General features: G+C 36.1%; 6 protein-coding genes across 8 annotated transcripts; 2 read left to right on the plus strand and 4 right to left on the minus strand.

Annotated features, from left to right (window-relative positions):
• LOC117904940 lies at nucleotides 1–878 on the plus strand. The gene has a single exon (XM_034817763.1). It carries the CDS (start codon nucleotides 92–94, stop codon nucleotides 518–520), a length of 429 nt encoding a protein of 142 aa, XP_034673654.1. The 5' UTR covers nucleotides 1–91; the 3' UTR covers nucleotides 521–878.
• A 292-nt stretch (nucleotides 879–1,170) lies between these two features.
• LOC117904590 lies at nucleotides 1,171–1,856 on the minus strand. Its single transcript, XM_034817274.1, has one exon. It carries the CDS (start codon nucleotides 1,839–1,841, stop codon nucleotides 1,353–1,355), a length of 489 nt encoding a protein of 162 aa, XP_034673165.1. The 5' UTR covers nucleotides 1,842–1,856; the 3' UTR covers nucleotides 1,171–1,352.
• Nucleotides 1,857–1,931: 75 nt separating this feature from the next.
• On the plus strand, nucleotides 1,932–5,068 carry LOC117904587 (pentatricopeptide repeat-containing protein At1g08070, chloroplastic-like). The gene has a single exon (XM_034817272.1). The coding sequence runs from the start codon at nucleotides 2,802–2,804 to the stop codon at nucleotides 4,896–4,898; it is 2,097 nt and encodes a 698-aa protein (XP_034673163.1). The 5' UTR covers nucleotides 1,932–2,801; the 3' UTR covers nucleotides 4,899–5,068.
• Nucleotides 5,069–5,730: 662 nt separating this feature from the next.
• LOC117904589 (serine/threonine-protein kinase STY13-like) lies at nucleotides 5,731–9,461 on the minus strand. The gene is made up of 6 exons (XM_034817273.1): nucleotides 8,295–9,461; nucleotides 7,813–7,945; nucleotides 7,535–7,730; nucleotides 6,907–7,031; nucleotides 6,659–6,817; nucleotides 5,731–6,552 (listed from the first exon to the last, which is right to left on the minus strand). Exons 1-6 carry the CDS (start codon nucleotides 8,423–8,425, stop codon nucleotides 6,238–6,240), a joined length of 1,059 nt encoding a protein of 352 aa, XP_034673164.1. The 5' UTR covers nucleotides 8,426–9,461; the 3' UTR covers nucleotides 5,731–6,237.
• A 96-nt stretch (nucleotides 9,462–9,557) lies between these two features.
• Nucleotides 9,558–14,746, minus strand: LOC117904586 (protein NBR1 homolog). Of its 3 annotated transcripts, none has more exons than XM_034817270.1 (8): nucleotides 14,426–14,746; nucleotides 12,973–13,312; nucleotides 11,735–12,915; nucleotides 11,461–11,583; nucleotides 11,122–11,373; nucleotides 10,744–10,893; nucleotides 10,005–10,565; nucleotides 9,558–9,889 (listed from the first exon to the last, which is right to left on the minus strand). In XM_034817270.1, the coding sequence occupies exons 1-8, from the start codon at nucleotides 14,447–14,449 to the stop codon at nucleotides 9,791–9,793; spliced, it is 2,730 nt and encodes a 909-aa protein (XP_034673161.1). In that variant the 5' UTR covers nucleotides 14,450–14,746; the 3' UTR covers nucleotides 9,558–9,790. The 3 variants fall into 3 exon arrangements, with proteins under 3 accessions (XP_034673161.1, XP_034673162.1, XP_034673160.1); XM_034817271.1 differs by having other exon boundaries at nucleotides 11,735–12,357; nucleotides 12,511–13,312; XM_034817269.1 differs by having other exon boundaries at nucleotides 11,735–13,312.
• Nucleotides 14,747–20,052: 5,306 nt separating this feature from the next.
• Nucleotides 20,053–23,339, minus strand: LOC117934528 (protein DETOXIFICATION 16-like). The gene is made up of 8 exons (XM_034856243.1): nucleotides 22,964–23,339; nucleotides 21,562–22,106; nucleotides 21,352–21,438; nucleotides 21,203–21,259; nucleotides 20,864–21,102; nucleotides 20,555–20,673; nucleotides 20,394–20,480; nucleotides 20,053–20,295 (listed from the first exon to the last, which is right to left on the minus strand). The coding sequence occupies exons 1-8, from the start codon at nucleotides 23,249–23,251 to the stop codon at nucleotides 20,236–20,238; spliced, it is 1,482 nt and encodes a 493-aa protein (XP_034712134.1). The 5' UTR covers nucleotides 23,252–23,339; the 3' UTR covers nucleotides 20,053–20,235.
• Between the last annotated feature and the right edge of the window lie 996 nt (nucleotides 23,340–24,335).

Raw genomic sequence — 24,335 nt, forward strand, 5'->3', positions numbered from 1 at the left:
CCCCAACCCAACCCCGACCCACCAATGTGAGGCTCTCGTTTTCCCCAAACAGCATGGCCCCTACTACTAAGACTCTGTTAGAGAAAAGACCATGAAGAAAAGGCAAGAGCTTCAAGGCCATGACCAAGATCAGCTTGAAATCCTCAAGGCTGTGGCGCAGGCTTGGCATGGTCATTCTGTGAGTAACAATAGACCCACCAATGAGTTTGATGCGTACAAGAGGAATTTCAAGAGCAAGCCCAGTAGGTTCAAGCTTGAAGCCATCAGCAAGTCTTCGTCCAATGACCCTACTGCTCCCTCTGCAAGGTGGGATTTTGGGCAGTCTCTTTGGGATTCATACGAGATTGTGACAGTGTCCAAAAGGTTGGAGGTGGGACTAGTGTTGGAAGACCCCTTCCAAGATTCATACCAACCAAGAGTTGTTAGGAGACGTAGGGAGAGCAAGAACAGCCTTAGGAATTTGTTCACTCGGGTGTCTTCTAAGAGGTTTAAAGAGACTGATATTCCTCCCGAGTCCTGAGGATGAAGCTCAGTTTTGATCTTCTCTGTAACTTGCTTTGCCATCTCCGTTATCAGTTCAATGTGATTGTTTGAATTCCATTTTCCCATATTTTTTCTCTGTTAATTTCAAAAGGAAAAAGGCAAAAAGAAACAAGCCTGTTTTGCAGTCAATGTACTGTGATGTGTACTAATATATATATTTTTTGTCTCTCTTCACATGTTTCAGAGTCATGGGCATGGTGACTTACAGCTGATTTCTTTGTCTATTTTGTGATTGTCAAGAAGTCTTAAAACCTTGGGTTCTTGTTAAAAGGTCTGTATGCTGTTGTTATTCATTTATTACCCCATAATTGATCATCAGAACTATATTTTGTACATGGATTTTGATTCCAGAATGATAAGGTTGGCATCCAATTCCCTGCCTTTTATGTCAATGTCAGTTAGGAGCTTCTGCAAAATTCTCTAGGAAAGGAAAGACCACTCAGAGCCCACTTGGTAGTGATTTTAGGAAGTATTTTTAATATTTATGATACTTGAAAATTTTTATCATTCGAGTGTTAAAAATATTAGAAACAGTTTCTATAATCACTTCCAAACACACTCTTAGCCTACTTGTCCCTTAAATCTGTCTGCAACATTGGACTATATAAATGGGGGAGACAAAGAAACTACAACTAATAGTAAATATACTTCCTTTAATGCATTTGAATATTCCATACAAGTAACATCGAAGGAGATTTTGCCTAAAACATCAAAGACATGCATTTTATTTATATAAGAGTGTCTGCGACACTATGAGAATTTGCCTGCCTGCTGCCAATCAACCATTACCATCATGCTTCATAGCCTTCTCAATACGCTTTGAAGGTCTTCCACTTGCACAGCTCAAAGCCCCTGTGCTTTTGCTGGATGAAGCCTTCGGCTTCGGCTTCAATATCATCAGTTTCTTCATCAACTACCTGGCTGCTCCCATTGTTGCTCTGACCTTGCTGATCTTGAAAAGAGACCTTGCGGGGTTGACGTTGTTTGCGACCATTCCCCTGCGCTTCTTCAAAGGGAGACTTGTTGTTGAAGGCTTTATGCACGACAGGGTAGTGGGGGGCACCGGGCACAATACTCAGTGACCGTTCCATTCTTTTGATATGAGAAAGGTAGTCATCGGGGGTGGTGTCCCAACCATGAACCGGCTTGCGATCGGAACTGCCGAGCATGGTTTTCTTTGGGTCGGCTTCCAGATTTGCTCTACTTGCAATTTCTGGTAATAGAAGATGCCTTCTTATAGACAAACACTTTATTTTCCCCTTCATTCCCAAGTGATGAGGCTGCATCTGATTCCCCATCTTTTGCCAATATCAAAAGCTAGATTCAGCCATATTGTTTGTGAGAATAATATGGAACTAAAAATTAGTGAAGTCTGAGATAGATTCTTCAAGGTCATATCATTGAGGCATCAGAGACATTTCTGGAATACGGGACAAATGCTTATCATGGAATCATAGATCTTTTAGGTCTGCTTTTTCAACTCTAACGCACATGTCTCTCTCCCATCAATTGGTGCTAGTTGAAGTAATGTCCCTTTCTCTCTGCTTTGAACATTCCTCTCGTTTGATTATTTAGTTGGCGCACAAAAAAAGTGTCATATCCAGTTGACCGGTCGAACTATCAGCGGTGGAGAAGGCAACAAGAGCACCACAAAAAAGGGCGGAGATATCACTAGCGGCAAAGGTAGCAGCATCTAAGCCAATATCTGGGCCAGTTGGCTTCAACTCAGCAATTGAAGTAGTTGATCTTGAACCAATTTGTTCATTCCCATATTTGGTGAGACATAAAATCTAACCAAGAATTAGGATCCTGGGCATGAAAATCTGCTCATTATCGCTCTTTTCACCAAAAATGGATAGATGAATTAAAGTACTTATTGGATCCACTGAGCTGAACCCCAATTCAAAAAGACAACTAACAGATGAGTTTTATTCATTTAATTTGCAGATTTGAAAGGTTCTATGGAAATGAAGTGATTAAAATGATGGAATCAAACTGAAATTTGGTACAATGAGATGACTCAATAGTAGGTTGAACTTTGAATGCTAATCCACACAAGCTGTTTGACACCCATCCTCTTATTTGGGATCAAACTCTTCATTTTGTCCCTTATTGGTCAAAGATCTGATAAGATTAATTTTTCAGAAAAAATTAAGAGTATTTATGACTCGTATAAAACCATAGAGATTGTGTTGGTTTTTTACTTGTTTGGCCTCTTTTTGAGGGTAGTCACGGTTCTTTGAGGTAAACAATACAATATGGCTGTGACACTTCCTCTCCTTCCCGCCAAAACCCCAACTGCCAAAACCTCCATTTCACTATTCCCTGAAAACCCTAAGACCCTAATCTTAGAGCAATGCAAAACCATCAGAGACCTGAATGAAATCCATGCCCATCTCATCAAAACGCGCCTTCTCCTCAAACCGAAAGTCGCTGAAAACCTCCTTGAATCGGCCGCCATACTTCTGCCCACTTCTATGGACTATGCTGTCTCCATTTTCCGCCAAATCGATGAACCCGATTCACCGGCCTATAACATTATGATAAGGGGTTTCACATTGAAGCAATCACCCCATGAAGCCATTCTTTTGTTTAAGGATATGCATGAAAATTCTGTACAACCAGATGAATTCACGTTTCCCTGCATTTTGAAGGCTTGTTCTAGACTACAAGCTTTAAGTGAAGGAGAACAGATCCATGCCCTGATCATGAAATGTGGATTTGGGTCTCATGGGTTTGTGAAGAACACTTTAATTCACATGTATGCAAATTGTGGTGAAGTTGAGGTTGCTCGCCGCGTGTTTGATGAAATGTCTGAAAGGAATGTTAGAACCTGGAATTCAATGTTTGCGGGGTACACGAAAAGCGGGAACTGGGAGGAGGTTGTGAAGTTGTTCCATGAAATGTTGGAATTGGATATTAGGTTTGATGAGGTCACATTGGTTAGTGTTCTAACCGCTTGTGGGAGATTGGCTGATTTAGAACTGGGAGAGTGGATAAATAGGTATGTAGAAGAGAAAGGGCTGAAGGGGAATCCCACTTTGATCACTTCTCTCGTTGATATGTATGCAAAATGTGGTCAGGTGGATACTGCAAGGCGATTATTTGACCAAATGGATCGCAGGGATGTTGTTGCGTGGAGCGCTATGATCTCTGGTTATAGCCAAGCAAGCCGGTGCAGAGAGGCCCTAGATCTGTTCCATGAGATGCAGAAGGCAAACATTGATCCTAATGAGATTACTATGGTCAGTATACTTTCTTCTTGTGCTGTTCTTGGAGCTTTAGAAACTGGTAAATGGGTCCATTTCTTCATCAAGAAGAAGAGGATGAAGCTCACTGTTACCCTTGGAACTGCACTAATGGATTTCTATGCAAAATGTGGGTCTGTAGAGAGTTCCATCGAGGTTTTTGGAAAGATGCCTGTGAAAAATGTTTTGTCTTGGACAGTGCTAATTCAAGGTCTTGCTAGTAATGGACAAGGGAAAAGGGCTCTTGAGTACTTCTACTTAATGCTGGAAAAGAATGTTGAACCAAATGATGTGACTTTCATTGGTGTTCTTTCTGCTTGCAGTCATGCAGGTTTGGTTGATGAGGGTCGTGATCTTTTTGTTAGTATGAGTAGAGATTTTGGTATTGAACCGAGGATTGAGCTCTATGGTTGCATGGTTGATATTCTTGGTCGAGCTGGGCTGATAGAAGAGGCATTTCAGTTCATTAAGAACATGCCCATTCAACCAAATGCGGTTATCTGGAGAACATTATTGGCATCATGCAAGGTTCATAAAAATGTTGAAATTGGGGAAGAATCATTGAAGCAGCTTATCATATTGGAACCCACACATTCTGGAGATTACATACTTCTTTCAAATATTTATGCATCAGTTGGTAGGTGGGAGGATGCATTAAAGGTGAGGGGTGAGATGAAAGAGAAAGGGATTAAGAAGACACCAGGTTGTAGCTTGATTGAGTTGGATGGAGTAATTCATGAGTTTTTTGCTGAAGACAATGTACATTCTCAGTCTGAAGAAATTTATAATGCTATCGAGGATATGATGAAGCAGATCAAGTCAGCAGGCTATGTGCCCAACACAGCAGAAGCAAGACTAGATGCAGAAGAAGATGATAAGGAATCTTCAGTGTCACACCATAGCGAGAAGCTGGCTATTGCCTTTGGTCTTATTAAAAGCCCCCCAGGAACTACAATTAGAATAACGAAAAATCTCAGAGTGTGCACTGACTGCCACAATGCGACAAAGCTTGTATCAAAGGTTTTTAACCGAGAAATTGTTGTCAGGGACAGGACTCGCTTCCACCATTTCAAAGAGGGATCATGCTCCTGCAATGACTACTGGTAAACCATAGGGCCTATTTATATTGTGGAACCATGGAGGGATGCTACCAGATAGGAGGTTTTGTATGCCAAAAGCAATGTGATTAGACGATCCAAACAATCTACTAGTGGCATTCTTTTCAATGTCTGAGAGGGTGGGAGAGTTTGGAGGGTTTGATGCATTCTTCCTGGTTTTCCGAAAATAAATTGGGTAGGCAGTTTTGGGCATAGAAGAGCACTATTAGGGGGAAGCCACTGGCTATATCTTTTCTGTTGAGTGTATACTACATTTTGGAGGAAGCTTGTGTTGGCGTCATGCTTGATGATTCTGTATCATCTATTTTTCTTTGCCAAGATATAAAAATCACCCCTCATGGGCTGTTTCTTTCCTTAGAAACATGAGAAGCTGGCAACTGAATTCTTGTTTTTATCTCCTTTCTTTGATAGGCAAATAATAGGCAACTAACTGAACAAGGGAGCATAAATCAAAGATGGGTTTGCTTGTCTTGCCCTATAACCTGCCGCATGCTGGCCCAACCTGAATTTTCAGCAATAAATGGAGCAAACAAGAGCCTATTTTTTTATTCTTCTGGGTTGAAAACTCAGCTGAAAGGAAGAGACAAATGCTGAACCCCCACACAGTTTTGTTGCACCACTGTATAATCTCTTGATAAACAAAGAGTTATGGACCAAGCCAGATTTCATTGTCAAGCAAACAAAACATACAGGGCAGGACCATCATTCATCTTCAGAACAATCTTATACCCAAGACCGTTGTTAGCATGTCTGTCATGTCCATTCACACTTTCGACCAAGTTTGCTGCTGGTCAGTTTGTCTCTCCATGTGAACATATAAGGGCTACATACTGAGAAGATTATTAAAAAGCATGATATGCATCATGAACCTAAATCTTAGGAAGGGCATGAGTTCAAACCTCATTGCATGTTAGAAACGAGTGGGATGGATAATAAGTGATTTGTACAAGGTGTATGGCATCAGGCTTGGATTGCCCTTCCCATTTTTTTTTTCCCATTTCCATTTGCTCCCTTAAAAAGAATTTGAGTTGGATGCCTTACAAGTTACAGTCAAGCTTCACAGCACATTCAACTCTAACTAGAAGTTTTTATATATCAAAGGTATGTTATCAGAACTAAAGTTTTGAGTAAATTGAGCAGCAGCACCAGGCAGCATTTCCATCCGATGGCTGAACTGAACTTCAAAGAAAGAAAATGGTCAATTTAAACATTTATCACCTCATCCAAATGTACTTTTGGATTAGAGCTTACTGTTCACTAAACTTCCATTGGAACGCCCTTTGACCCCTAAGAATTATAAAATTTCCCAATCTTCTCTAACTTTGGAGTTAATAGCACTGGTTAAAGCAAAAGAAGAAGCCTTTTGGTTTGTTCTCCATCTTCACTTTGGGGGTTTCCCCTGAGTCATCACGTACTGCCATCAAAGAGCTTGTGCCTGGAGATTCAGGTGGCAAGATGGTGTTTTCTGATGCGAAAACCCGAGAAGGGATTGCAGGTTCTGGAGGTGAAATGGTAGAAAGATAATGGAGGAGCATCTGGACTATCTGGCTGAAGTTCGGTCTGGCGTTAGGATCCTCCTTCCAACATGAAGTTAGTATTATAGCCAACTCCTCTGGGAGGTTTTCAGCACTGGGCCTCACATTCTGAATCACCACAGTATACCACCAAACAATCAACTAAAAGGATTAAAAGAGAACAACTACTCTGATTGAAGCAATATGAAAAGATGATGAATATCATTATCATTACCTTAAAAGCAGCTGCATATGCTGCCTGTAAATTAGACATGCCTTCAAACGGCAACTTGTTATGTAAAAGCTCCCACAAGACAATGGCAAAGCTATAAGCATCCACTTTGTTGTTGTAGTGCTTCTTCTCTCCATGCCTTAATGTCACAGTACTGTACAACTGCCACCAGATAACAAAGTTCATGGTTCTGAAGTGGCCACAGAAAAGCAAAATAACAAAAGAAGCTTGCATTTTTCTGAACAAAGTACCTCTGGAGCCATCCAACGGTAAGTCCCTGTTTCAGCAGTCATCATCTCTGTCAGTGACTCTTCCCTTGCTAAACCAAAATCCACCAGTTTAACTGTTTTGTGGTCTGCAGTCAAGATTAAGTTCTCTGCAAAAATAATAGAAGCCCATCATGGATAGGTAATTTATTTCCTGGTGGAATCAATATGTAAGAGTGAAAAACCATCTATGAACTGGTTTAAACATGTGGGATACACATAAAAACCCAAAAGCATATTCCTCGTTTGGCATATATTATGATTGAAAACATAAAATAAACCTCATTACAAACTTGAGTTGGATGATTTGAGTACTAATGATGGGGCAGAGAACTGCATATACAAACCCTTTGGAAGCTAAACTAGAAGAATTCATCTTGGGTAATATTTGAAATAATATGCTAAAACAATTTCGATATTTGATCTTTTAAGAGCTGCAGAACAGCAAATTATGAAAATTCTTGATGTGTGGAAGATCCCCAACTAGTCTTTTTCCACATGATCATAAATGTGTGCCTGTTTTCCCAGTGAGGTCTATTTGAGAATCCAAAACCCTTGTCTACTTAAATCTAAGATATTCTCTGAATTCAAAGGGGTCTTCTAAAAAGCTTACCAGGTTTCAGATCACGATGTATGATCCCATGAGAGTGCAGGCATTCCATTGCTCGAGCAATATCAAGAGCAAAACCAACTGCAATTCGAGCATCCAAGCATCTTGGTCGCATGTTTAGCAAATATTTACGCAATGTCCCTCCCAATAAAAGCTCGGTGACTATCACCATTACAGGCTTCTTGCAGACACCAATAAACTGTTTGACACAAAACAATGTGATACTCATTCTCAGATGTTAGATCTGTATGAGAGATACCAGAAGAGTTATGGAAACAAACCTTTGCCAGGTTTTTATGCTGAACTCTTGAAAGCATTGAGACCTCTCTTGCGAATCGTGCTTCTCTCTTGGTGATCTCCTCTGGAGTTTCTCCTCTATGAACAATTTTGATGGCGACATTCTGATTTTTATATCTGAAGCCCAACAAACAAGGTAAGGAAATGACTTGAGAACAAGCATACACTGAATTGACAAATACAAAAGCCTAGCAGCTCTCATCAAGAGCAGGAGTGTCTAATTAGAAAATAGATCAGATATTCACAAAAGACCTGAGAAGAATGAATCCAAGAAATTCCCACAAAGGCAAATTTCCATGAAGTTTGAAACAAAAGGAAGATAGGTTTCCTATCCTAAATCTTCCAAAAACAAATTTACAAATCCAAAGAATGCTTTTCGCATGCGGAAAAAGCGGCATTGCTAAGAACACAGCACGAGTGAATCATCAATTAAGCCAGAAAATCAAAGAAAACTTGGATTACTTACTTTCCCTCATATACTTTGGCATGAGCTCCTTCTCCAATTCTTGGCCCAACAAAAAGATGCTTTGGATCAATCAGCCATTTGGGGTCTAAGTGAAACTCATCAACAGAGTAGAACCTATTTCCAGATTCCATATTTCTAGAACAGGAAACAGTTCAACATCTATTTAGTCTACCTAAAAAAAAAAACAAAAAGAAACACCAATACCCATCACCCATTTAGCAAGGAAAGCACTGAAATGCCCAATTACACAGTAGATGGATAAGCTGACAGGAAACAGAGAAGTATAGAAAAACATGCTCTGAAGTACGTTCTGCAGATACCATAGCAAAACCACGCCCAAAGATCGAGACTAACATACAGCTGCTCTGCATTTCCTTGAAGAGAGGAAACAAATGGAACCCCACATGTTGTAGAGAGATTAAAAAGGGAGAACCAAAAGCTCAAAAGCCCAAAGAAGTTTCTTGGGAAGTCATTGGGAACAGAGCAGAATCCCAAGAAAGTGGAACAGGGGAGGGGGTGGGGAAGAACCAATCAGCAAAGCTTCAAGTGTAGGATCAGCATTTTTCACTAAAACAAAACAAACCCCACTTGGGAGTTAAGTTTAAATGGACGACGGGGGTTGGGTTTGTTTAATATTTTGGGTGCAGAGCTTCACCCTTGATCTGAAGACAAAATCATGGAAGGGATTGTCCCTGTTCTGAAAAATGGGGAGAGAGAAGGCAAGATATTTGTGAATATTGTAATAAAGACTCTGGGAGCCATAAACTAATCAAGAGCACATGGAAACAGATCTTGTCAACATGAAGGCTGAAGGCCTTGGGGACTACCCCACCCCACTCAATAACAACCTACTTGTATTTCACTTCACTTCACTTCACTTCATGTGAATGCGCTCAAGATGGAAGAATCTTCTTTTCATAATGAAATAGAATTCTAATTTCCAACCCCGCCGCTCAAATGCAAATACATGTTATATTTTGCATTGCTAGGGACAAAAAGGCTAAGATACATAGATAATGTCGGACATTGGTTTTCATTGTTTTGTGAATATATTTACACATAGGATAGCTGGATAGGAGAGTAGGTTAAGAGCTCTCAAGTGCATAATTTAAGGGAGAATCCATATTTCAACCCCGTGTCCTGAATGAGCCTGTAATTAATGCTTTAACAATAGGCCAACTTTCAGTAATGTGAAAGATTGAAGTGTAATTGGAGCTGTTTGATTTGAATGGAACCGTCTCAACTCAGAAATGATACTAATAGTAGGGATTAAATTATATATATATACCATAAACACAGCAAAGCTGATTATAATCCATAAGTGGCAAGTTCCAGAAGAAAAGAGAATTGGCGAAAAACGCCCGCTCTAGAAATTAAAAACTAAAATGCATAACATCCGGCGATTGCTGCTGCTGCTGCTGCTGCTGCTGCTTTATGTTATTCCGAGATTTATTTATATAACATAACATCAGGCATTTCAACCAGGCATGTTCAGACTAATATTTCTCTACAGCAATAAGATCCATGACCACGCGCTTGAGACTGCCATTGTTCTTCCTCAACAGCTTCTTGTTCAGTTCTGTGTCATTGAAACCCATCTCCTGCAGCCACACAACAGGTACTTTTTAGCACTTGCTTAACGAAAGAAAAACCAGAATACATCTTACCAAAAAAAAGGCGAAAAATGTATTTTCATGCTGGAAGACTCACCATCTCCTTCAACTCCTCTAGGATAGGATCCCATTCCCCAACACCACAGAGATGGTTCACTGTCTCCTCCAAATCATATTCATGCATCCTCAAGATTTCCTTGTTAAATGCATCACACTTGAAACCCATCTCATCAAGAGCTTTGAGGAGAGACTGCTCAACACCATCGTTTTTACCCATCACTTCTTCCAATGCAGCCTGATCCAAGGCGGCCTGGTCAACTCCAGAAATTGGGGCAGCATCAGAAAAATCTATAATAGGATATGATACAGATGAATTATTCTCCGGTGAAACAGGTCCAGGAGGTGAAACAGGTCCAGGAACGACATTGGTGGCTAGCAAGTTATCATCAATAGGGAAATTCAGTTCCTGGTTCTTGTTAGCATGTTCTTTAACAATCGGCTTCACTGGTTCATTGACCTCAACAAGGCCTCCATCCACCACAGGCTCAACATTCACATCTATAATCTGAGGGCTTTTAGACCCACCACTACTAGGAGGAAAATTCAAGTTTATGACTGGCATGCTATCACCTAACAGGTCCTTCAGGGAACTGTCAACCTGCATGAATAAGGAATGAATAAGTACAGGCCATTGAATTATTATAATAAGTTTAAAAAGGAAATAAAACAACAGTAATGGAGGAGGAATTGATATGTGCATGATTTACTGAAAGATAACTCATCATGAGAAAACATGTTTAAAAAAAATGAATGAGACAACAGTAATGAATATGAACCTGAATGAGAACCCAAACTCGTTGCCCAAATGTTTGGCCAGATGGTGCAGCCATCCTCCAGTATGAGATGTATCGACCAGGAAATTCAGGTGCAGTAAATTCAACTGAAATTTCACGTTCTTCACCAATTGGCACACAATCCCTACAAATCTGGCAAAGTAAAAAAATCTCTTACAACAAGCTTTACCCAAAGACTCAAGACCAATACACAAGGAAAAACACAAGAAAGTAGCTGTCAGGCAAGGTCAAAAAATGCTCACAACAAGCTTACCCCAAGACCCAAGAACAAAAACACAAGAAAGAAGTCCACAGCAACTAATTAAGACTAAAAATAATTTCAACATAAGAGATGATTACAATTTAAAATGGACCACCTACCTCAACCGAATCTTTTACACTGAATCTATCTCCCCCAATCCATACAAGTCGTGTTCCTCGAGCCCACACAGCATTACCAGTGTTGCGCATCCTCCAAGTCTTTGTGAATGGGATTGATGGGGCCATCACTGTACCATCTATGACATTTACATCCAAAATAAAGCGGCTATCAAGACGCGGCTGACATACCCTTACTCCACAACCTATACTGGGATAGGGTTGTGCTGGGGGATGAACCTCAGGTTGTTGCATCTATGAGGGGAAAAAATATGAAATCAAGAACAGGTCAGTCAATAGAAGTGCTGTGTTAAGGAACAGAATAATGATGAATTTACATACAGGATCATGTGACATCTTGAAAGACCATGGATGCTGACGAGCAGGCCAGTCCATTCTAATGTAATCAGCCTCATTACCCATATCAGAGAAGCAGATGCTGCAAAGGTCATAATCTTCTTTTACTTTCTACAGAATTCAGAACAAAGGTTTAACAATAAGTTTATCAGAAAATCTTATTAAATAAGAGCATTAACATGAAATAAATTTTAAATAAGAGCATTAACATGAAATAAATTTTAAATAAGAGCATTAACATGAAATAAATTTCTTACACTTTCGACTTGAACCGAGGTCCAGTTATTGGGTGAACCCCACAACCATCACATTGAATACCTTTATGGAAGGTACCACCCATAGCATCTTTGTAGCTCCTCTTGAATAGAGGAGGACGAGGACGAGCACCAGTAGACAAAAGTGAGTTATTTACTGGAGGCATTCCAGTAAATGGGCAGTCACTAAAAGGGTTACCAAAATTTGGAGCCGCATAGTTCCTACCATCACTAGAAATTTTCTTGCTTATCCCACCATCCAAACAAGTGATATGGGAAGGATCTGGATTATAGGGTCTGGGATATCCTGCATTCCACGTGGATGCAACACAATCAGCCAACTTCTCACCATAATGATCAACGCTTCCCTTCTTAGTTCCTTTCCTTCCATCAGAAGCACAATCAGAACATGCAACGGGTGGATACTTGCTTTCCTTCTTAGTCTCCTTCCTCTTGTCCACAGAGGGATCATTGGCACAATCAGAACATGCAATGGGTGCATACTTGCTTTCCTTCTTAGTCTCCTTCCTCTTGTCCACAGAGGGATCATTGGATGCAACTGGTGCAACAACGCTTTCCACGTTAGCCTCCTTGTTGTCAGTAGCAGGAACATTTGATGCAATACCTGCTGTAATAGTCACAGCTCCAGATTCAGTTATAACTGGAAAAATGGGGATTTTAGATATATCTGGAAAAAAACTAGGGATTTCAGATATATCTGGAAAACTAGGGAAGTTAAGATCCACGGATGTTGCAGCTGGAGTAATTGAGGTCCCCACACCTCTAGACACAGGTCCAGTTGTTCCCACTTCATTAAATTTAGAATTTGAATCTTTGAGTTCAGCAGTTGGCAGCAGTTCTTGTTTGCTGTCAGCTTGCGGAGCTTTTGTATATTCAGTCACTAAAGGATCGATGGAGTTGTCAGATGACCTATTATGTGTGCTTGAATCTGCACCAACCTCAGATGGAGAAACAGAATTGAGGTAGGATTCTCCCATCTTTGAGAGGCAGGTAAGAACCTCAGAAAGAACTGGAGCAGAGGATGCAGCTTTAGAAGCAAAATCTGTTGATAGTTTCGAAAATGCTTCAAGTAGTGGCTCTGGTACCGATTTAATAAATTCAGCAACACCAGCATTGCCATCTTGAAATGGGCGCAGGTCAAAAGGTGGTCTCATGGGAGCAACACCAGCATTGCCATCTTGAAATGGGCGCAGGTCAAAAGGTGATCTCATGGGAGCAACACCAGCATTGCCATCTTGAAATGGGCGCAGGTTAAAAGGTGATCTCATGGGAGTAGAACTTCCACTTGACCGAGTGTGAGACCTACCATCCTTTTCAATATTTAGCAGCACGGTAATCCTCAAGAACTTCAAGCGCTGTCTCATCACATCATGCAGATCTTCATCATCAACAAGTGTTACCACGTCACCATCTTCATCAATATACGTCAGTGTAAGATCAGCATCAGGCACAAGATTAAAGAGAGTGATGACTTTTGCTCTTAATCCATTGATATCAAGATCCAGTTCTCCATTTTCGTCAAGGCATGCATTAAAACGCCTTAGTGTGTTACCATATTTAACCTGTAGCAATACAAATATATTGTAAATGGATTAAATTACGATAAAGTTTAATTTAATCCTCAACTACTAGATCAAAGTGTTCTTAGGTCTAATGACTTTTACAGGCAGAGACTGACACAGCACAACTGGTTTTCATCCAGGTGTTACAATTTCATATCATAATTATCTCTATGGAAGCAATGAAAAAAAGCATATAAAAACTGAGGTTGATAAATTTTATAGACAATCTGCCTTTAATTGAAACTGGAACCATCCAGATCCCCTTAGTATTGAAACTTGAACCATCCCAGGATCAGTTTAGAATTGAAACTCGAGGCATCACATTCACACCCTAAACCTCTGCATAAGGAGATAATCCTAAGCAAATTTTGGCAGATACCATGCCAAAGACGAGCTCAAAGATACTTTTCCACTCAGTAAACGCTTTGTACCATTATTTTTGCCATTTAAGTTCAATAATAGAATTGACCTGTGGCTGGTAGTGGGGAAATTTAGAATTCATTGAATTCAACTAGCCTTTAAAGCCTAGTTTGAACTTCACGATAGGTTCACAATAGTGTAAATATGTATCAAAATTCAGACTAATAAGATTTCTTAGGCGAAACAAAATGTCTGGTCAGTCCAGTAAGCCAAACACTTCTTTTGTTGGGCAGATCAAATTCCATTTCACTACGGTTCTGAGAAATGATATTTTCCTTCAATTTTTTTGGGGACTAATTCCAATTTTAACTGAACTCAAACCAACAAAAATAGGAGATCATAGATTATATCAAAATAAATAACGAAAAGCCTAAAAGAGAAAAAAAAATGAAAAACCTTTTAACTCCTGTGTGTGTCTAAATAGATATAAGCCCCAAAATAATATGATAGCCAGATCAGAGACTAAACTTGAACCATGAACTAACACCAATATTCAGAAAAATCACACGGAGAAAAAAAAAAACAAAAAAACAAAAACAAAGCTTGATCACGTCGGCGAACTCCACTGCAACAATAGCGTTACAAGAAACCGCAGAAATCATTCATTAATAGAGGGAACCCTAAAAATAAAAAACTTGAACACAAACTAATTTCAGAAAACCAAAAAAATCAGCCAGGTAACAAAAATCGAACCTTGATGACTTTTGTAGACTCCATTGAACCACCGAAACAGCTCCGATGAACAGCAGGTAGTACTTAACAGCCAGCACCCAGAACGCTAAGTGAAATTCGGAAATCAGTGAAAAACTCGATCACACAATGATCGCAACAAAGTAGATGAATCGTTCAAAAGAGAGCGATAAAAAAGATCAGAATCGCCAGATTTGGAGACGAGAATGATCGAATTGGAAGGGTTTTCTCAACATCCAAACACTCCACGTTCCATCACCGTCACTCTCATCGCCCTATTTTTCTCTCCCAATCGTGAAATTATATAGAGAGTTTTCGGGTCTTGGGTTTCTTCTCCCCAAAGAAAGCTAACCAACTCCTTTATCTAATCATTGACCCAAAGCAGAGGTCCACCATAAGAAATCGTGAAGCCTCTACGTGTATTAAATCTATTGGTTACCTTGTGTCAATCTCGAATATCAACCGTTTGATCTGTTTCTCATCCTCGGGATTTCCACCCATATTTTTTCCTCATTAATTTTTTATTAAAAGGAATGGATTTTATCAAAACTTAAAAGTTAGGTTTTTATTTATCTTTTAATATTTTCATTTTAATAGAAACTTCGTCGGTAAGTCATTGAATTTCCATGTGTGGAGTTGGTCAGTCTTCGTGTCCAATCACTTTTCCAATAGTAATTAAAATTTAATAATTAAATAAAAAATTAAAAATATTTGATAAGTCTATAGAAAGTTTGTTCCTCGTTTGGAACCAAAATTTCAATTTTGAATTGAAACATGAATTATCAATTGAGAAATCATAAAAACTATCACTTAATATCCACAAAAAATGGAAAAAAAAATAAAATCAGTTATTTATCTCGATTTAAAAGGCAATAATATCTTTTTTATTTTTAATATGATTTTAAATTATCCTTTTGTTTTATATTTTTGCCATATTTACTTTTTATATTAAAAAAAATTATAATTAGAATTTATTATTTATTATTTTAAAATATTAAAAAGATGAAGTTATGGGAAATAACTAAAATATTAAAACAATTAATAGAAATGGATTTTTTTAAATATTTCATAAAATTCAAATATTAAATATAAATTAATTTTATAAGATAAATTATAAATACAACCTTCAACCTTTTTAATAATTTAAATATATTCACAACCAAAACTAATCAAACTTTCAAATAAAAATATTTTTTTTATGAAATCTTATTTAAAGTCTTTGAATGGTTTAATTTTTTTATTTAAAATGTAATTAAAAATTTTAATAAAATTAATAATTTTATTGATGGTTTTTATTTTTTTCAAATAAATGAATATGAATATATTAAACAAATTTAAGATAATTTTAGTGGAAAATAAGATAAATATAGATTGAGTAAACAAATTGAAATAATTTTAACTTATATGCTTTAAGATATTTTTGGGATAAAACTCAAACTATTTTATAAGTGAAATATCCAGGATGATAACGGGTGGGTTTGAAATAGGTTGCCCCATCCCAACCTCACCCGTTTATTCAAAATATTTCTCATTCTCATCCCATTAAAACAACTATATGTTTTTTAACTATTTTTTTGAATTTTTTAATTTAAAAAAATATATTCAATTTTTTTAATTGCATTAAAATAAATATAATTTATAAATAATTAAAATATTATCATTTTTATAACTTATTTTAAAATTATTTTATTATATATATTAAAAATAAGAAAATAAAAATTAAATTAAATTAATTTTTGAAATTAAATTTTATATATAATTAAAGTAAGATAAGATAATACTTGAACCTACCATAAATCCATCACCGTTTTTAAATAAATCTCAAACCGTTCCGTTTATTTAAATTTCAAATATATCCCGTTTGAGATGAGATGAGATGGGTACTCAAAAAAACTTATTCATTGTCATTCCTAGTATTATCTTTTAATTTTAAATATTGAAATATAACATGTTTTTAATGAAATAAAAGTTTTATTATTAGTATTAATTTAAAAATGAAAATGAAAAATAAGAGGGAAAATTTGTCCTTACACATTTACTTTTATTTTATTTTATTTTATTAAAAAAATGAATGTAAAGAGGGAAATGATCAATGAGTTGAAACTTCTCAAAACTTGATTAGTTTTTTCTACTAATCTCTATTGAATGATGAATTTATTATTACTAAAACAAATGAATTCTTACCAAAAAGAAAAAACTTCAATGATTATCAATTTTGCTAAAAGTTCAATGATCATTGATTTTATAGACTATTCTATACTTAAATTGAGAACAAATTAGAAAAATGAAACAAAAATCCAAATTTGAAATCAAGTAAAAAAGAAAATGCTTTAATCCTAAAATGATCAATAATAGCTTAAAATTAGAACTTAAATAAAAACAATTCAAGAAAATAAAAAGTAAAACAAAACTATAAAATCAAAATATAAATCTAAAATTTTAGAAAATAATCTTCCACTTAAAATTTGAAATTTTTTTTATTTCTTTTTATAAATTCATTACGCTTTTAAAAATCATTTTCAACATCCAATCATATATATATATATATATATATATATATATATATATATATATATATATATATATATATATTTATTTATTTATTTATTTATTTATTTATTTATTGTAAAGATTTTTTTAATTTCAATATTTTTTGAATGTTCATTTTATGTAAATCTCGCCTCAATTATACAAAAGAAAATTTTAGTAATTAACAAAAAATATTAAAATATAAAAATGTTTTAAATTATTGAAACCACAACACATGAAATTATAACAAGTATGAAAATTATTTATATAAGATAACAACGTAAGTCATTATTAAAAAAATGTGAAGAGAAAAATTAGTATGAGAAAGAATTAAAATACCTTTATAAAAATGATTGATTTTTCAATCACAACTCATATTGATATTTCTTTTTTCTAATTAAAATAATTCATAAAAAAATTGGATATGAAAAAAATGTTAAAGAAAAATAACAAAAAATCAAAGGAAAGATGTTCAACATTTTAATTAATTAATTAATTAATTAATTTTTTACTTTTAATATTCTTTAGATGAATAAATTATCAAACATTTTCTTATTCAAAAAAAAAAAAGAAAAAAAAGAAGAAGAATAATAATTTCATGAAAGGAATTGAATATGTTTTGTAATAAAATGAATTTATAGAAATTTCCTAACCTTGAAAAGGAAATTTAATCATCAATCTCTAATAATTCCAAAGTTTAGTCAATACATATTAAAACAATAAGAAAAGAAGGATAAAAATAACATATTTTCATAATTCTATCCTTTTGGTTGGATAGTTAGATCCCATATTATTTATCAAATGATTAATTTATTATTACTAAAAACCAATCAAACCTACTAGCAAATTCAACTACTTTTGTTTTCATAGAAAATTCTATATTGGATTGAAACAAAATCTTAATTTAAAAAAAAAAAAAATCAAATAAAAGATAAAAAAAAACAACCAAACATCCAAAGTTAGTTTAAACTCAATAATTTTAAATTCATTTAATTCATTTTAACTCTGGTATTAAAATAAGTAATTTAAAACTGCATAAGTTTCAAACTAAATGGGTGTTGGTAAATCAACTTAATAACTTAAAGTGACTTAATAACTTAATTTAAATTATTAAGTAAAAACACGGGTGGTAAAATAATTTAATGGTATAACTTAAAGTAAAAAACAACTTTAAATAATAAGTAAAAATAATTAACTTATTCTTATATTCACATTTTCATTTTACCCTTTTATCTTCATTTACCCTAATTACCTTTACGATATCTTTTACTACTTTATAACCTTCTTTGTTACTTGACCTCTTTTACCTATGTGATGATTTATAATAAAATTTAAAATAATTTTATCAAATAATCTTAATAAAATAAAAATTAAGTTTTAAATTTTACCAAACACTCCTAATATTTAAATAATTTAATTATATATATATATATATATATGTATATATATATTTTCATGATAAAAGAAAAAATAGAATAAAAAAAATATTAACATAAGGTTTGATTTTTATGATCATATCATTTTTTATTCCTATTTAAATTAAAAAAAGAAAAAACAATTCAAATATATTAATAAAAAATAAATAAAAATTAATTGCTCATTCCTATTGTTAATTCCAACATTCCGACTTCAAATCATTTCAATGATCAGATACTCATATCAAATCTTAAAAGTCTGGTATTTTTGTATACATGGTATGAAACTATGACGTTATTTCATCATTAAATTCCTTTCATTTTTTTTGTTTTTCCTTTTATGGAAGATGACAAGTTCAAGAATAATTTTTTCAAAAATTATTTTCCAAATATCATCCATAGATGTCTCATCACAACACAACTTAGTATAATATTCCTAGTATAATATTCCTACAAAACAAACATGAAGTCCCATCATAGGAAATTTCCCGGAAGATGAAAAGAAAATTTCATGTTGACGGATAATATAATATATACATGCCCAAAAGTATACTCCACAATCTAAAAAACTGTATAGTTTACCGAAGGATTTTTTTTCTACTTCCATGAAATTCAATCATCTTCTCTGATATGAGCCATGGCCATTACGCTAACAACAGTTGCAGATGCCACGGCCACCGGGCCACAGCACCTTCACCAAGTGCCCTGCAACATCAGCAGTTATTTTCCTTCCTTCTTGGACAAGAACCCGGCGGCGCTTTCCGGCGAAGGCGAGGAGCACCAGCACTGTGATCCATGCCACCATGGTGGCACGAGCCATGATAACTATCACCAGTACTGCTATACACAAGAACAACCCCACAAGTTGCAGACATGGTGGGGATATTGCAGATAAGAGAATGGATGTCAAAAGGAAGATGGTGAACACCCAGGTAGTTGTTTTTGCTGTGGGTGTGGTTTTCATGGTCTGGTTCGATCTAATTTGAGCTTGAAATTTGGTGAAGAAGAAGAGGAAGGGGAGGAGGGGGAGGAGGGGGAGGAGGAGGAGGAGATGTGGGTATGTTATGGGTGGGTGATTGCATTATTGGAAGTATGATTGGGGAGTGAGACTCGGAGAGAATTGGGAGCCATGTGGGTGCACATGGGAAGGTTGTCAATGGGGTCACCAACCTCTCACTTTATTTAGTGACTCATAATATTATCACCCATGTGATCCTGACAGCTTGTTTTGGGCACTGCACTGTTTGGATCCAAGGAAACAGGGCCAGACAGAAAGGGAAAAGAACTTACCATGACTGTGAGGGAAACTTAGAGAGGAAAATAAAAATTCTATGGAAAGTAAGAGAATTCTGAGCACCTTAAAAAGGCATATGCTAGATCATCAGTATTAAATACCTGCTTATAAATGGATATCCAATATATTGTTTTTAGAATGAAAACAAATTGGGCTTATAAGTTTACTTCTTCAATCACACACCTCTTGAATCCTTTCAATTTTGTAACTTAATTTTTGAGTCTCTTCCAGAAGATATTTCAAATGAATGTGTTCCTGCCAAATGATTACACTGAAATAATGTTTTATCATATTGAGTATCAAAAAGTAATTTTTAGCAGCCTTCAATTTCATGTTTCTATATGGTGACAGTGGAAGTGAAGTATGGTGTTGCAAGAAGTGATTCTGCATGGTTAAATACCAGAAAAGGATTACTTCCTTGAGTCATTATTACCAGAATTGAATCAAAGATTTCAGAATTCAAAATACAGCCTTTGATAACTGTTTCTGATGAGTTGGGAGTTTTGGGGAAAACATGACACAATTATTGGCTAAAGATGAGAGGGGGCTTCTTCTGGGAGTTGATTTGAACAGCTTCATGATGCCATATCTGTTTGGATGCCGGAAGCACACAATCTGCCCTTGGCCTTCCTTGCCTTAGAAAACCAGAGAAAATTAAGATGGTAGTAAGTGAGAAACATCCGAATGAAATTAATCTTAAAGACCAAATTAAACATAAGAGTGAAGACAGTACTTCTTGCTCCCAATTGGTGCTCATGGTAATGGCTAAAAGCAAAAATGTTTGCAGAGTACTCCCACAAAGGATTCCCATCCAAAGCCCCTGCAGAAGAAGACTAGGATGATTAACAAGACTAGGATGGCAATACATGCCTTTTAGGAAAGGGGAATTCCTACCTTTCCTCCAAACTGGAAGACAAAAGTGAGGATGATTGCAGCAGGAAGGCCCACAAGGTAGTAAGCTCCTAGACTCACATAAGCACAAATCTTCTGCCAACCACATCCTCTAGCAGTACCTAAATTTTGGTATTGACTATTGTGATTCTCCAGTTCTTGCAATATTGGTACCGTAAAAGTCATATGAAATAAAGAACAAACATTCCACTATGTTACAGAATATTGTGCTGGTCTAATGGCAGAAAATACTGATATATATGCAGTGAATGAAACTTTTTTGATGGGAGGATGAAGGAATTAAGGTTGGACCTGAGAGTGCACCCTGGATTCCAGCAATGAAGTTGGATACAGCAAGCACTGGCATTATGGCTGCCAAATATCTAATGAGTTCCTCCTCATTGGTGTACATGTAACCCCATACCCCTCTCACTGCAACTGCAAGTAAGCTTACTGATAGGCCTTCTGTGATGGCCAGGAATAGCACAACCTGTACAGCAAGTCGAGCAGCATGTGGTCTCCCTGCACCTAATTCATTCGAAACTCTTGTGCTTTGAAAACGAGAGTTTGGGTGGGGGGTGGGGTGTCACAAAAGTCTAGATATTGGCAAAATAAATCTACACACTATGGCTAATGAGTTATGAGTAATACCTTACTGCACTGCCAAAACCATAGGGAATTCTGTATACCACTGCACTTGTGTCTAGGCTGGGGAAAAATGATTGAAGTTAGCTTGGAATGTGGCTGTTGTTTGGAGTTGAAGTCCAATATATTATAGAAAAAGAAAATATGGAATAAACCTGATTGACATCATTGATGCTTCTAGCTTAGGATTGGGAAGAAATCCAGACATGAGAGCCAAAAACTCGTATGACCAGAACTCCAAGCTGATACATATCACAGATACAATCAGATTAAGCTGATGAATTTAAAACACTTAAAAGACTCTGAAGAACATTAAGGATCATTGTAAATAGAAGTTTCTATGGTGGGCAAAGAATCAAACTCACCAGACCATAAGACATGAAGGAATAGCTAAACTAGTAAAGCTAAGAAGATTTTTCATGCCCTCCTTAGAGAATCCTGTCCAAGTTTTTTGACATGCAGGCGAGAACTTGATATAAATGGCCAAAATCAGCACGTTGGTCCAATAAGAGATGGCAATGGACAGGGCAGCACCTTTGATACCAAAGCTAAACTTGAAAACCAATGTCCAACACATGAGGATATGAACTAAACTTGTAAATCCAGTACTGATTGTTGATGGCCACACATTATTTTGAGTCTGTAGAAATCTGATTTGGCATTGAAGGATGCCATAAGGGAAAATACTAGGGATCAGCCAATGAGCATATATTCCAGCCTGCATTGAAATTTCAGGGTCTTGTCCAATTATTGTGAAGATTTTCCCTGTGTAGGCCCATACGAATGCAATTGGAATGCAGGTTGGCATAAGAACAAGCAGAGCTCTCTGCATATGTACACCAAGCATATGGTACTGCTCTGCTCCATAGGCTTGTCCACAGAATGTATCCAGTGCACTTCCCATTCCCAGCTAATCACAATGAAATTTGGAGGTGTTAGAATCTCACATCTTAGCATTTGATTTGGCCATACATGTGAATGCACAAACACACACGTACAGAAGGATAGTACCATGTTTGGACTAAAGATAGACTGAGGCTATGTTTGGTTCCCGGAAAGTACAAAGGAAAGAAAAAAAATGCTAAGGAAAATAATTTTCTTATGTTTGGTTGTCCTATGAAAAATATCAAAGAAAATCAAATATAATTAAAACTAATTAAAAACTTATATATTTTTAAATTATTTAATATTTATATTGATGAGTTAAAATAAATAAAATGAGTTTGAAGTAACAAAAAAAAATAATTTATCAACTTTTAATCTATTTTTTTATTTTCCTTCACTTTTTCTTTCCTTCTACTTTTCCTTTGTATTTTCTTTCCCTCGCATTTTCCCTCAAATTTTCCGGGAACCAAACATAGTTTGAAGGAACTGAAAAAAGGAAAAAAATTATTGAGTGGATGCGCATCTTTGTAAACCTTTTGGTCTTACATAGAGTTAATCAAAGAGGAAAATTTTAAATTTTAAATGATCATATAAGATTCGTGACTTAGCTCTTTTGATTGTGGACAGTCTCTTTGTGATTGTGGAAACTACTAATCTTTGGAAAACCCTGCTTTAGCATATGCATGGATGAAAGAATCTCCACAGGCATAGAAAATTAGGAATTAATAACTCAAGAAACCAACCCATGATTATAGTCTCATGTTATTTTACTATTGATCGAACAAATATATGAAGTTTGAGTTATCCCTCCACACTCTCCCCCCAAAGAGGCAGAGAGAGAATGGTGCTTGAAACTATAAGAGTGTAGAGAAGGCGCTATACCATGATGCTGAAACCAGTAACTCCTGCAAATGAAGTGGCCATGGAAGCACTTGATAGAGAAAGCTCTCCAAGGTGGCCAACAAACATGATTGATATCATTTGTAAACTGTACTGTAAGAAATTGACCACAACCAGAGGTCCTGCTAGCTTCATTTGCTTCTTCAGCTCTCCTATAGCCTCAGATGTTTCAATGCATCTCTTGGGTGATTCTCCACCAAATTCAAGACCCTTCTCATCCTTTGGAATCAGAGGAGATTCAAGAAAAGATTTCAAGTACCCTTCATCCATCTGCTCCCTTGTTGTTCCTTGAAATCTCAAGAAATGGAGGAGATGAAATATTTTCCTATATGAGAAGGAAGGAATACAACGCTTTCAGTTTTGGTGAGACACATGTGGAAATGCACACCCTATTAGCCTATATTTAGCTATTAACTAGCCATCTAGCTTGACTTGGTAGTCGTGCCTACTCTTCATAAATTAAAGATAGAGTACAAATCTACTTAATCCACCGTTAGTTCACTCCTTTGATTGGTATGGATATTGATATATTGGATGCTACAATTGTGACAAGTGTGATGGTTGGACACAAAATTGTAGGTCATTTAATGTCCTGCTATCAGCTGGCAGTGTATAGACTTTATAAGAAGACGACAAGTAGATACCAATAAAATTGGCATTCGAACTTCAATATGGGAGACATAAACATAGAAGTCACGCTTAGGCTTCCTAATTTGAAGGCAATGTCCCCTTCGTAGGCACTTTCTCTAGAGGCTCGGTCCCATGTGGTACCATTTTTACCTTTGAAAATTCATATATATTCAATTTTTCTTATTTCTTTGATGGACTTAATGACACGCATATTCCAAGCTTGCTTCTGAGATTCTCTCTAAACAATTTAAGAATTGAAGTGATTGGGCTTTAAGCTCATCTAAAGAAGCATTCACTGGAAGATGGAGAATTGATGGTTGTGAGAAAGCTCCTTCAGTGCTGTACAAATTAAGGAAAAACTTAAAAGAAGTCTTAAAAGCAAATACATCATATGCATCGTCATTGTTAGCTCATATGTAACATTAGTACAAAAGTAGGAAGGGGGCCTTTACAGATAGTTATTGCAATGGTCCCCTTGAACTACCCTGATCATTACATTGTTCATTTTTGCCTAGTATTTCAGTTTATGAAAGAAATTTGCATTTGTCACTGAGATTTATAAAAACAACCATTTTTCTTCAATTTTATATTTGCTAGCCTTGGAAAAGTCATGATTTATAGGTGACAGAGGACTAGAGGAGGGAGGACTGAAATCGTTATGACTTGTAGGTGAGGGAGGAGAAGAATATCCTCCCTTCCTCATGGAGGACTGTTTGGAAGAAGT

The sequence above is a fragment of the Vitis riparia genome, chromosome 17 (genome assembly GCF_004353265.1).
Source record: "Vitis riparia cultivar Riparia Gloire de Montpellier isolate 1030 chromosome 17, EGFV_Vit.rip_1.0, whole genome shotgun sequence".
In the NCBI taxonomy this organism is placed as follows: Eukaryota; Viridiplantae; Streptophyta; class Magnoliopsida; order Vitales; family Vitaceae; genus Vitis; species Vitis riparia.